The 12,900-nt window shown below is 38.0% G+C and overlaps 1 protein-coding gene and 1 long non-coding RNA gene across 2 annotated transcripts in view; one reads left to right on the forward strand and one right to left on the reverse strand.

Moving 5' to 3' along the window:
• The window catches only part of LOC141442106 (homeotic protein empty spiracles-like), a 49,329-nt gene that overhangs the window by 20,765 nt on the left and 15,664 nt on the right, over positions 1 to 12,900 (reverse strand). Inside the window, exon 2 of the mRNA XM_074107019.1 lies at positions 3,814 to 3,986. Coding sequence (XP_073963120.1) covers positions 3,814 to 3,986 — 173 coding nt within the window. The remainder of the gene's footprint in view (positions 1 to 3,813; positions 3,987 to 12,900) is intronic.
• On the forward strand, positions 222 to 4,860 carry LOC141442110 (uncharacterized). Its single transcript, XR_012452885.1, has 3 exons — positions 222 to 275; positions 4,171 to 4,402; positions 4,587 to 4,860. It is a non-coding gene; the product is annotated as an uncharacterized lncRNA (long non-coding RNA).

The raw sequence follows: 12,900 nt of genomic DNA on the forward strand, positions 1-12,900 counted from the left end.
AGCGTATAATCATATGCATGCATATTAATCCATAGACAATCGCGTCGAAATCATTAAATTGCAATAATTCATATGCGACTGTGTTTGCAGTCTGTACGCGGATCATGCAATACACCTAATGATCGTGTAATTAAAGCATTTTTTCCCGATTTACGCCTAATTAGCTACGGCGATACATTTATCGCGATTGCATTGTTTCCATTCACCGGTTTCCTATTCAGTAATTAGTTAAAGTTTAGAGAAATCGCGACGAGGTATTTTAGTGTGGATCAGGTGTTAGTTACGCACATACATAACATACAAACATACATCATAATCCTACCAATATTATATTATATATATTATGTGAAAGTTGGGGAGCATGTGTGTGTGTTTTTGCTTTTGTTATGAAAGGAATATTATGGTTGTCCTTTTATTCAACGCCAAGCCAAAGACTACAATTGTCGACTTTCTTAAGCTTCATTCCATCCCAGCCTATATACGTCCCACTGCTGGGCACAGGCCTCCTCTCAGAACAAGAGGGCTTGGGCCATAGTTCCCACGCAGGCCCAGTGCGGATTGGGAACTTCACACGCACCATCGAATCGCTTCGCAGGTTAGTGCAGGTTTCCTCACGATGTTTTCCTTCACCGAAAAGCTCGTGGTAAATTTAAAATGTAATTCCGCACATGAATTTCGAAAAACTCAGAGGTGCGAGCCGGGGTTTGAACCCACGACCCTCTGCTTGAGAGGCGATAGGTCAAACCACTAGGCCACCACGGCTTCATTAAAGCTTCATTATCGACGCGCTAATAAAATATCTACCTAAGTACCTCTTTTGATAGATGATATAAATAGTGTATCGCCGCGGCTTCGCACACGTAAAGTGGTAGTAGTCAGGGAGTGGGGCAAACCTAGGCTTACAGGTGATACTTGGTAATTCGGTGATACTGCGTTTATCTTACTCTGCTCACAATGGTGAAAGGCAAGCAATGAGGGCTACCGTTTTCGTGCTCACCAGTTGGCGCGACTATAGACAAAAGGTCCTGCCTGAAGTATAGTGGTTATTTTGTTATTACGGGCGTAAAAACAAAATTTACATTTAAATCATATTTAATACCTTAAATAAAACCGTACTATAAAAATATCGTTATCGTTGCGCAGTCTCGTTATGTTCGGAAAAAAGGGAGGACAAAGGTTTCCGAAAGACAAAACTGTTTCAAAATACAGACATTCATTGCCCCGTAACGCATATTTGCCATAATTAAGTTCAGGTATTGCAAAATATGCACAAAATTATTCTAATTGTGAATAAACCCGCGTAGCTCACCCAAATACAGTGACATTGGACATTTCGGACACCTCTCGCTACACTAGCGCCTCTAGCGGCCACGGGAGACTAGACGAAGATCCACGTGGGCGTGAAAAACATGGAGGTTTTGGGAATATAGTAGAAATGTAGCAGCAGGGGGTCTACCGAAAATAGTAAAACTTTGAAAGTAGTCTACGAGTAAAAGTTTGGGAACCTCTGGTGTAAACTAATAGTGGGGGGAAGTACTCTATCATATTAAGTGAAGATACACTTCCCGGGACCTCTAGCCTCATAGTCAGGACCAACCACTTCGTGTTTATATATCACCGATTACTGCAACAGCTTCCTTTCTATGAACGGATATGCGCATAAAATAACCTTACATTGGAATCTGACAGGTTAATTATTATAATAACTTAGTTAAAAATTATTATAACTCCCGGAAATTGGTAAGAACTTATGTTCAAAATTACCGCAACGTAACCATTTAAAACCAATAATTTAAGTAGTTTTTTTTTTATTTGGAGGTATTCATCTCAGCCTATATATGTCCATGCTGGCACAGGCCCCTCTCAGAACAAGAGGGCTTGGGCCATAGTTCCCACGCGGCCCAGTGCGATTGGGAACTTCACACGCACCATTGAATTGCTCGAGTTGTGCAGGTTTCCTCACGATGTTTCCTTCACCGCAAAGCGTGGTAAACTTCAAATGTAATCGCACATGAATTCGAAAACTCAGAGGTGCGAGCCGGGTTTACCCACGACCCGCTGCTTGAGAGGCGTAGGTCAAACCACTAGGCCACCACGGCTCTCTCGATGAGTCTCTTGATGTGAGCTAAAACATAGATGTCGCTAGTGTCGCTGCTTAAGTGACCAAGAAAGAAAAAAGCAGGCTGAAATGTGTGGTGCATGGGAGCCATTTGTGTCTAGACTCCTGTCCAGTGTTGGTGTACGGGTATAGCACGCAGCACGGAATGCTGAGGACCTGGGCTCGATTTCCAGCGCTGGTCTCTTTTTCTGGGTTTTTTCTGTGTTTCAGTTTGTATTTTCGTTGGATTTCACGGGTGATCGTAAAAGTAAAAATTTGGAGTTGTAATAAAATATACAAAAAGACTCCAAAAAATAATCTTAGAATAACAACACTAAAAAGTTGATTGACCCTTTTACAAAACAGAACACCGTATCATGCCATGACCGTAATAGGAACGTGCCAGGAACGGAATGTCAAGCGCATACATGACAGGCGACGGCGACGGTTGGTTATGAAACGTGCTAATGGGCAGTCTCATACTTTTCGATATCCAATCCACACTAATATTATAAACGCGAAAGTGTTTGTATGTTTGTCCGTCTTTCACGTCGAAATGGAGCGACGGATCGACGTGATTTTTGGCACAGAGATAGTTTATGGGCCAGAGTGACATGCTACTTTTTATCCCGGAAAAATACACAGTTCCCGAGGGAACAGCGCGCAATAACCGAATTACACGCGGGCGAAGCCGCGGGCAAAAGCTAGTAAAGAATATATTTTTGCCAGACACGTTGCTATAACGGTCATGATATGGTACAGTGTAATGGGTAGAGACCTTAAATCTGTAATTTCGCACCACAATTTTGTTTTAAGAAATCATCCTTTGACATAGGGAATCGGAGATGTTACTTAACCTACTTAATTAAGTCATTATCAAAGATCAACCGGTTTCGGTGACCACGACCGCTGTAATGTGGCCGAAACGTCGAGGTAAATATTACTCGTGTGTTTTAGCGTGATAAGTACTGTTTGTGTGGTATTTTGACTATGAGTGAAAATCACGAACGTTTAAAACAATAGAATATTGTACAACAAGAGCATAAAACGAGCCATTTTGCCCGAGACGTTCATGTAGCCACCCAAGCACACTCTGCTTTTCACTTCGATTGCGAGGAGATAAAATAACAACAGTGGAAACATTGTTCACTTACTAGGTACCTTTTATTTTTCACGCATTGCTAAATAATTATAAATGTTCAGTTTTCTTGATTAATTTGTTTGATTTTTTTAGTTTTATAGAGATTAAAAATTATTTAAAAAATATATAGAAACTTTTTTGTTTGTGGCTGTTTGCTGTCTGCTGTAGCCTGATTGGGTCTTAGACGAAGATTTTATTTTATGCACTAGAGCATAAAAAGTCATTTTATGTCGCCTAGACCCAGCATAAACACGAACTTTACGAGCATGAGAAGTGATAAAGTATTTTTTTTTTAGGTTGTGAGTCTCGTTGTTTAGTCCAGTTCGTGCCACACGACTTTTGTATGAAAACAAAATTACGCGACCGAAAATACGCGACTACTAACTCAAAAAATTGCATCGATGGACCTCTACTTTTAGAGTTACCTGACTACTAAAATTATAAACAAAGAGGATAGGCTGGCCAATCAGCGCGTTGGTGGGCAAATACAAATGCCTGCACTTGATGACTCGCTAAGATTTAGAGAAGAGACCTGTACCCTGGACGTTAATATGAAGCCTATGGTGTTACTGACCTGTGTCTCTGTGAGACTGAGGACCTGTGCCAGCTGTTTTCTCTCGGCTCCCACCACATAGTGGTTCTTCTCAAAAGCATGCTCCAGCTTGAGGAGTTGGGAGGGGCTGAAGGCTGTTCTGATCCGCTTCGGCTTCCGGAAAGGCTGCAGCAGGAAACCTGGGATGTCTGGCCCTGGAGACAGAAAAAAACAGTTTAATATTAACCTTTCCAATGTGGAATGCACTCCAAAACTCATGTTTCCTATCGCCGTTATCTTCCCACAGGCTTGTTTCTTTTCAGTTTAGTTTTGAGTTTTATTTTTAATAACACGATATAGATCTTTTGAGTCAGAAGTATATATCATTTTTTATTACAGATACTATGTTAAGACCACTAAACTGATGTCTGGACATGTCTGCGGCATACATTTGGACTGGATCGATGGGCACGAATCGTTTTACCGAATGGGTTCCGAGGGATGGCCAAAGGAGCAGAGGCAGACCTAAGAGATGGCGGGACGATCTGAGCGCTTTACAACTCGATTGGTACATGCCCAAGAAGGAAGAATGGAATATTACGAGCTACGAGTCCATAAAAAAATGTGGAAGGTAAAAAATCTCTGCATTCTAACCTCCATCGTCTCAAATAGTATCAATAACGCGGATTAAGATAAGAATAGAAATTACACTGCCATAGATTTTACACTGATTACTGACAAAGCACATCAAAGGTTAATCGACTACTTAGCTGCCAGAAAATCAAAGAAATAAATCTATCCTTTTGCTTTTTTAGACGGTGCCGGTCGAAAATCAACGCTGGGGTGTTTTAACGATTCAGCATTATGCTGAGCCCACTCAGTGGCTGAGCCAGTGTCCGATTTGCAACCGCAATGACACACACATTCTATCCTTCGTGTTATTTACACTTGGGAGCAAAGAAATATATACCTCGTTGAGTTTCTTGCCGGATTCTTCTCAGCAGAGGTTTTTCCGAACCGGTGGTAGATTTTTTTTGACATTCATAAGTGCTTGTTGTAGCCTAAATTGAATAAAGATATTTTGACTTTGACTTTGACTTTGAAATCAAGCCACCCTTGCAAATTTTTACGTTTCCATGACAACACTTACGACCTAAAAAACATAGTATCAACGTAAAAATTGCAAGGGTGGCTCTATTTCGTTGCTCCCGAGTATATTTGCACCTACAATAATATTGTTAAGTCCTGTGTTGTTGTGAGTAAATGTTTTTTTTTTCTTTTGAAATCTAATCAAGTAAACATTTTTAGGACTTTTCTAACAAGCACTAACTTCGGGCTCACTTGTGTCTACCTAAACAGTGCCCTTAGTGTAATTTTTCGGTTACAAAATACGTCACGATCGCGTTCGCGTTAAAATCTCAATTTATTTGGAAACACGAAGAGCGCCTCTAGCGGAACGTTTGCGATGTTCGTGTTTCCATACAAATTGAGATTTTAACGCGTACGCGATCATGACGTATTTTGTAACCGTTTTCGCTAAGGTTTACACTCCAAACCCCCCTTCCCCATTATATCAGCTGCTGACGTACTCCAAAAGGCCTACTCCAAAGAGTTTCACAACGACCTAAACATTCTGAATTCTGAATTGTGGAATCAAAAATAACTACCCCGCAACGGATTTCGTTATAATTTTCATCAGTTAGATATCTTTGTACGATAGGTAATCAATTACAAGTAGAGAAAATAAATAAAATTTACTAACGCTGAGAACCCCTTGATCTTGACAGTAACATACAAATTGACATATAATTTTCTGTCGCAAAAAAACGCTGGTCAGTTTGAAATGAAAAATAAAACAGTATTATTTTATTTCGTTTTAATAACTGGTAATGACTTAGCGATCATCGTAATAACTGTTTCTAATAACTTAATTTCAACTATAAAACACGCCAAGTCCGACACGCAGTTGGCCGGCTTAACAAAAATGGACTTTCGAACTAATGGTCAGTTCATCATCATCATCATCAGCCGAAAGACGTCCACTGCTGAACACCTCCCCCTTAGAACACCACAATGAACGACAACTAGCCACTTGCACCACCGGTTTCCCGCAACTCTCACGATGTCGTCTGTCTACCTCAGGGGAGCCTGCCAAAGCTACGTCTTCCGGTTCGTGGTCGCCACTCGAGGACTTTACTCCCCCAGCGGTTAACTTACTAATCGAATCCATACTAAATATTATAAATGTGAAAGTTTGTTTGTATGTTCGTCCGTCTTTCACGCCGCGATTGAGCAACGGATCGACGTGATTTTTGGTATAGAGATAGTTTATGGGTCAGAGAGTGACATAGGCTACTTTTTATCCCGGAGAAATGCACAGTTCCCGAGGGAACAGCGCGCGATAACGGAATTCCACGCGTACGAAGCCCCGGGCAAAAGCTAGTAAAAATACAATCAAAGAAAACTACCAAAGCTTGACAATTCGTGTTATCGAACCCAATGAAAACCCAATAATCACCTGAAACACCTATTCTGGAGACCATTATATTATCTGTGGTGCCATCTATAATCGATGCTGCTGTCAAATTAAATCCGCACCATGTAACTTTGTAACGGCGTCCTATTAAAATTAAATGAAACAAATTGCCCACTAGCCTCGACTCGTCTTCGCTGTGATGTACGAGCTAATGAAAGACTTAGTCAGTGCGTACAAATTGTAGGTGGATAACACGGAGTAGAGTTATTGCTTTGTATTCGCAGGGGAAAAAAATTTAGAATAGTTAGGGAAATATATTTCGTAACTAGCTGTGGCCAGCGATTCATTTGTGAAAAAATTGTTTATTGTGCGCCCGGAGACATTTAATTTTGTGGGACAAAAACGATTCAATGTTCTTCTCAAACTCTCAAACTATTTCCACGGGCACCAAATCTCATCGCGATCGATTGAGTATTTTAAGCGTGAAAGGGGAACAAACAACCGAATAAACAAACAAACATATTCACTTTCGCATTAATTATATTGCCACCGACAATCACACGAATTCAGGACATTCTCAAACACATCGACAGCATATGACAAGACGAAATAACTCCAGTGCCGACAAACTGCTCTGTAGTTTGGCACAACAAATGTAAATTAAAAATGTGTAACTCTTAGCAGAAATAAACTTTTCTATCTATTATTTTCTATCTATCTATCCAGTTACATACATTTGAAACCATTTATTTAAATGATATGTTATTACTTCTTTAGTTATTTTGATACTTAAAGACGTTTGGTTTTATATGATTTTGGGCATGTCCATTATATTAGTTAGCATTTGATAATTTCGTCATTATCTTCATCTTTAACCTGTATAATGCGTCCCAATGGTGGACACAGGTAATACAATTTTGGATTAAATTAACAATTAAATGTTAAAATTTAAGAGAATACTTATTTATTATTAGTTCGTTTTTTGTTATAAATGCTATTTTCAGATGTCGGAATCCTTACAATTGCAGCTATTCTAAGTGGTACCCATTTTAGCATTTCATTTTTAAATTTTAACAATGCTTTTTAGGTTTAAATTGTTTTTAATTACATTTTGCACGTTATTCGTACCTATAAAGTTTTTTGAGTTTTCACTACACGTAATGGATCAATTAAACTATAGTCGGACATTTCATTTCTAATTAAACTTATAAATGCCTCAAATACGTATAACTTCCAAAAAACAAGCAAGTCTTTAAAAAAAAACTTAAAATTAGCCGCAACAAAAACTCGCGGAGAAAAAAAACGACGTTCTCCGAACCCGTCCGTAATTACGTTGCTAAACAAACGAGCATCGTTAAAAATCACGAAACTTTGTATGAAACGATTGGCAAGCACATTAACAAAGGCAATCACTTTATACTACCAGCGTAAGCAATTATGTATTATTAAATGTCATCATAATATCACATCTTAATACGTGAAATTAAACCCACATCTTAAACTCTACGCAGTTACAACAAAGTCAAGCTTCCAATGGGGTTATTTTTCTACGCTTGTGTGGGCTATACTCTATATGCGTTCCGCATGCTATGACCTCGAAGCAACGTCCTGACATTTTAACTAATGACATTATAATTGCGCATTCGACCACTTTACAAAGGCACTCCTTTCTTCAACTTTATATGACTTTAATAAAGCTTGGCGCACAAATCGTCATGATCGTAGAACAACGACGGTTCCAACAATTTTTCAAAAATCGTTTTTTTTCGAAATCTTTCGTAAAACGTTGTAATTTATGAGCTGACATTTTTATTTTCCTTATTTTTTACTAATTACAACATTATCGAGTTTGAATACCGACGGATTTGATTTTTGGTCGTAGAACATAGACTCGTTTGACATCCCGTCGTTGTACCATGCATATTCCTACATCCGCCCCCTCTCCTCTGCCCGGCGGACTCGCACTTGCGTCCTTGTTCTAGTAATGTCACATTACTTTGAGCTTTTAATGATATTTTGTGTTAGTAATGTAGTAAGATAGTAATGAAATCAACATTTTCTCGCGAAATTACTTTTATAGCTTTATGTAATTAAAAACGACGAAATGTTAAAACCGTCTTTGTTGCACGCAGTTGAAAATTGTAAGATAGTTATGGCTTTTTTTCTGTTTAGCGGTTATTTGAAATAATATTTATTAATACTTGGTTCAAAATATTTCACCCAGAATAGTTTCATTTTTGTGACGGATGAAAAAATACGACTGTGTCTTGGGGAGGTATTGTTGGCGTATGTTATATACCGACAGTGTTCATCGGATAAACAGCAGTCGGATATGCAAAACCGTCGTTATCAATCGGACGTGTTTTCATATCCGTCGTTATTCAATTGAAAGTTAATGGATTTTATGTATTATTTGTTAATTTTTTAGGGTTCCGTACTAAGACAAGAAAGGACTTGTCACGAGTAATAAAAAAACGACTTAGCTGGCTTTTTCATTAACTTCTCTTCATGTCCCACTCCACCTTTGCCGCCAGGTGCTGTAAATGTCTATTAAGAAATGCTTGACCTACCTATGGGATGAAGTTTTCTCTGATGTTAACCATTACAAAGAGCTTCATTCACCAGTTGAAAAGTGTCTACTGAATACGGAAGACACAACAAAAACCGCTACTAGCCTACTACGGCTTCATCTGATGTCCTTATCCTTAATAAAGATGCGTATATGCCTGCAAACTATGTCCCCGGTTAATAAATTGCCCGCCCTCAGCTAGTATTACACCAAGATTTAAAAGTCCTACCACTAATGATTTAAAATTCTTGTCTCCTGTGATTTCTGATAGATTGCCTGCTGATAGCATTACTGCACTTAATGTAGCTAGTTCCTCACCGCCAGCTAGTTTATAGCTAAATATAAGCCCTCCCGAGCCATTTATACTTGCCACCATTGCCACATTCACAAATATTGTCTTCTGTTCAAAATCCTGCGACGCCTGATCTATCAGTTGTTGTTAATACTCCTATACTGTCCCCACCACCCCCACTAAATAAACACAGAAAATGTTATGATCCTTTTTGCTGTCAACATGATCCTGATTATTTCATGTGTCCATCTGAGTGGAATCTGTGGATAGGTATGAGTTCCGCTCAGCCATCACCAGCTGCTGCGGTATAGATCAGGACACGAATAGGGGTAAAAAGTGTTCTCGAAGACGAGTGGGGAGTTAATAAGAGGAAGAAACTTAAAAACTCGGTAAAAGTTACTTTTCAAGAAGAGGAAAAACTTTTGAAGAAATACGGTCTAGTGTGTAACTGTAAAATGAAATCCCACCAAAAACATTCTGTAAAAAACTAGCCAACTCTCGATGGAGCTGCTTGTTTATCTCTAAAAAGTAATGAAATCTAGACAAAGTCATGCCAAGTCTAAGGTTCCTTACTGCGATTTCTTTATTATTATAGTTAATGTTGTGTGACTTGGCCGTTGACTTGTACCCACTCACGTATAAAGAATATTGAGTCTTAAGTCTTATCCAGTAAATGTTGAGACTCAATACGCGGACAATGTGAAGAAATCGCAGTAAAGAACCTTAGACTTGGCACGACTTTGTCTAGATTTCATTACTTTTTAGATAAACAAGCAGCTCCATCGAGACTTGGCTAGTTTTTTACAGAATGTTTTGGTGGGACTCTGGATAAGACTAGACTGAACATTCTATAGAAAGAGAACAGTCGAACTTTTTGCGGTGCAAATACGACTTCGAAGAAGATTTCTAGAAGATTGCCAAGCATTAGTTATTTGTAAGGAAACAAGAGGCCCGTGGTGGTGTGTCTGTAGCATTTAAAAATGAATACTCATCACTTATTCCTATTGCTGATGACAAAGATCTTATTAGCCTTTGTAAATAAGGAATGATGATTAAGATGATGATTTTACATGATTTCAGTACTTTGTTAATGCAAAACAGAAAGTGCAATGTACAAGGATAGTTTCGAAACGTTATGATCTCATAAGTCATTAACCTTGATATTGATTAAAGTTAATGCAAATTTTGTTTTCCATTGAATAGTGTTCGACGCCAAAATGATTCTAAAACTTTTGAAAGTTATTGCATTAAAAATAATGTCAGTATTACTACAAAGATATTTTTCTGATTATGCTAACATAAAAAAACTGTGTAATGTGATCTCGTTAATATTAATGGAAACGTCTATTTCAAAACGTACTTTGTCTTTACTTATGTGAATATTTTATATTCATAGGTCTTATATTTTATTTTGTAGTGATTTAGCAAGAAACTCTTAACTTTTGTTTCTTAATTGTATAAATATGTCATTTTTGATTACTTAAATTGCAATATATTTCTGTGTGTCTATTTAAATTTCAAATCCGACAAAAAATATCAACGGTACTCCCTAAGACATAGGCGGCATATGTGATACGTCACACGTTAGAGTAGTTTATCCGTGAATAATGGCGGATTTTGACATCCGCCTTTAATACATCCCTCGAACATAGGCGTAAATGACTTTTTACGAAATCTAAGTGAAATTAAAATAAAATCTATAGCACACGTTATAAAGAACCCTTGTTTAAACCTCATTGCCAAGTTTCAAATAAAAATGCGTAACCGTTCAAAAGTTATAGTATAAATACCAATTTCTGAGATTAAAACTGCTGTACTGTAAAGTTGTCAAATATCACATCCGTCTTTGTTCTACGATCATGACGAAATACTGGTCTTTTCATTCTGGCAGCAACTTAACATAAACTTATATCAATTACTTTACGTTATGTCTTTAAATTGAGATATTATCGCGAGTTTTATTCAGTAGCTTAGTGTATAGATTACGTTAATTCATAACATTGATATTTTGTACACTATGTAAATTTAGCTATAGCCTATTCCAGATACACTGGCCCTAAAGGTCAATTAAGAGTTCAAAAATCGGTCAAGTGCGAGTCCGAATTGCGCACTTAGGGCTCCATACCTATATAATTCATAGTACCTAGTTCTTGAGTTAGAGCTAGAGCCCTATGACATACAAACAGACGTACAAATGTTTATAAATTACCGTATGTATCAAGAAGAGAGAAGAATAGTTGCAGAATAGCAAGCTAAAATAGTACAGTTTATTATAAAAATTTCGATTAAAAGCTTGCTTATCTATAACATTTAAATTGTACTAGGTAAATAGGATAACAGCTGTCAGGCGCATCGCTAAAAAAAAGGAAGCTGTTTCATCTTCCATTTCATGGGGTCAATTACCTTTCCTGCTTAACTGTTCGTAACAGACTATACTCCGGGTCCCTTATATCTAGTTATTTAAACTGAGCAGAAAACATAATTATAGCAGCTGCTCTAATTTACAATCACCAAGGTAGTTTACGCCGGACATTATAGTTTTTTAGATCTTTTATATTGCGCTTATAATGTTTAAACATGCCGTAACCACTTTACCTAGAATTTAGTTAATTATATACCACTAACGTGTTCAAAACATTTTATTCCGTGTTTTTGCTAGGAATACTTAAATTAAAGCTTGAATAAAAAAATCGCAACCGCATCCCTGAATCTATAAAAAGTTTTCGTAAAATTATAATATTTTTGATCAGATGCCCCTCTTGCTCGTTTGCCTCCTTCTCATAATAAAAATAATCTTTCAACATCACTAGGTACACCAAACATTCTCAAAGCTACTGGAAAACAAGCCCGGAGTGGGTAGCAGTAACAGCCAAGGGACAATGCGGAAAGTCAGAATAAAACTGAAAGTAGCTGTTGCTACACTGAAAATGCTTAAATATTGACTGGAGGCGTGCTCTGAATAATTAGGGCTCTATCTATAGGATGTAAAGGCAAAAAATGTTAGTATGTAAATTTATTGAATCAGGCGTTACTTTGCGTAGGTCCATATCAATGAACTAAAAGAATTTCCTTGCTCACCCGCGACCTTACGATAGCTAAGCTTATGCAAAATATGCGTGTTCATGCAGTTCCTCCACCTCCACACTGTAAGAACACACACAAATCACACAAACCCATCTATCACCACCACCCACACTACACTGACGCGTTTCGAACTCAACCAGAGCTCATCTTCAGTTAAAACGGTGGTTGTGGTTCGTTAGTCTAACAACTGGTAGCATGGTGTACGGTTGTGTCACTCTGAAGATGAGCTCTGGTTGAGTTCGAAAGCGCGTAAGTGTAGTTGTGGTTGGTGTAGATGGGTTTGTGTGATTTGTGTGTGTTTTACAGTGTGGAGGTGGAGGAACTGCATGAACACGCATATTTTGATAAAGCTTAGCTATCTAAGGTCGCGGGTGAGCAAGGATATTATTTTAGTTCATTTAGCTGTTGCTTCACTGAAAATGCTTAAATATTGTCTGGAGGCGTGCTCTGAATAATTAGGGCTCTATCTAAAGGATGTAAAGGCAAAATGTTAGCATGTAAACACAATCTTTATTGCTCTTTTGACTCTATACAGCGTAAAGTGATATAAATATGTGAAACCACTTGTAGTAGATTACCAGACAATTTACAAAGATAGTTTTAGCTCAGCCGCAAGCGAGTGTGATGCAGAAGGCGGTTCTTATATGCTAGTTTCAGCTCTTCAAGGTGGCTATAAACGGCCTTATGTATAAATATGATGATGATTGT

The sequence above is a fragment of the Choristoneura fumiferana genome, chromosome 25, assembly GCF_025370935.1.
Source record: "Choristoneura fumiferana chromosome 25, NRCan_CFum_1, whole genome shotgun sequence".
Classification (NCBI taxonomy): Eukaryota; Metazoa; Arthropoda; class Insecta; order Lepidoptera; family Tortricidae; genus Choristoneura; species Choristoneura fumiferana.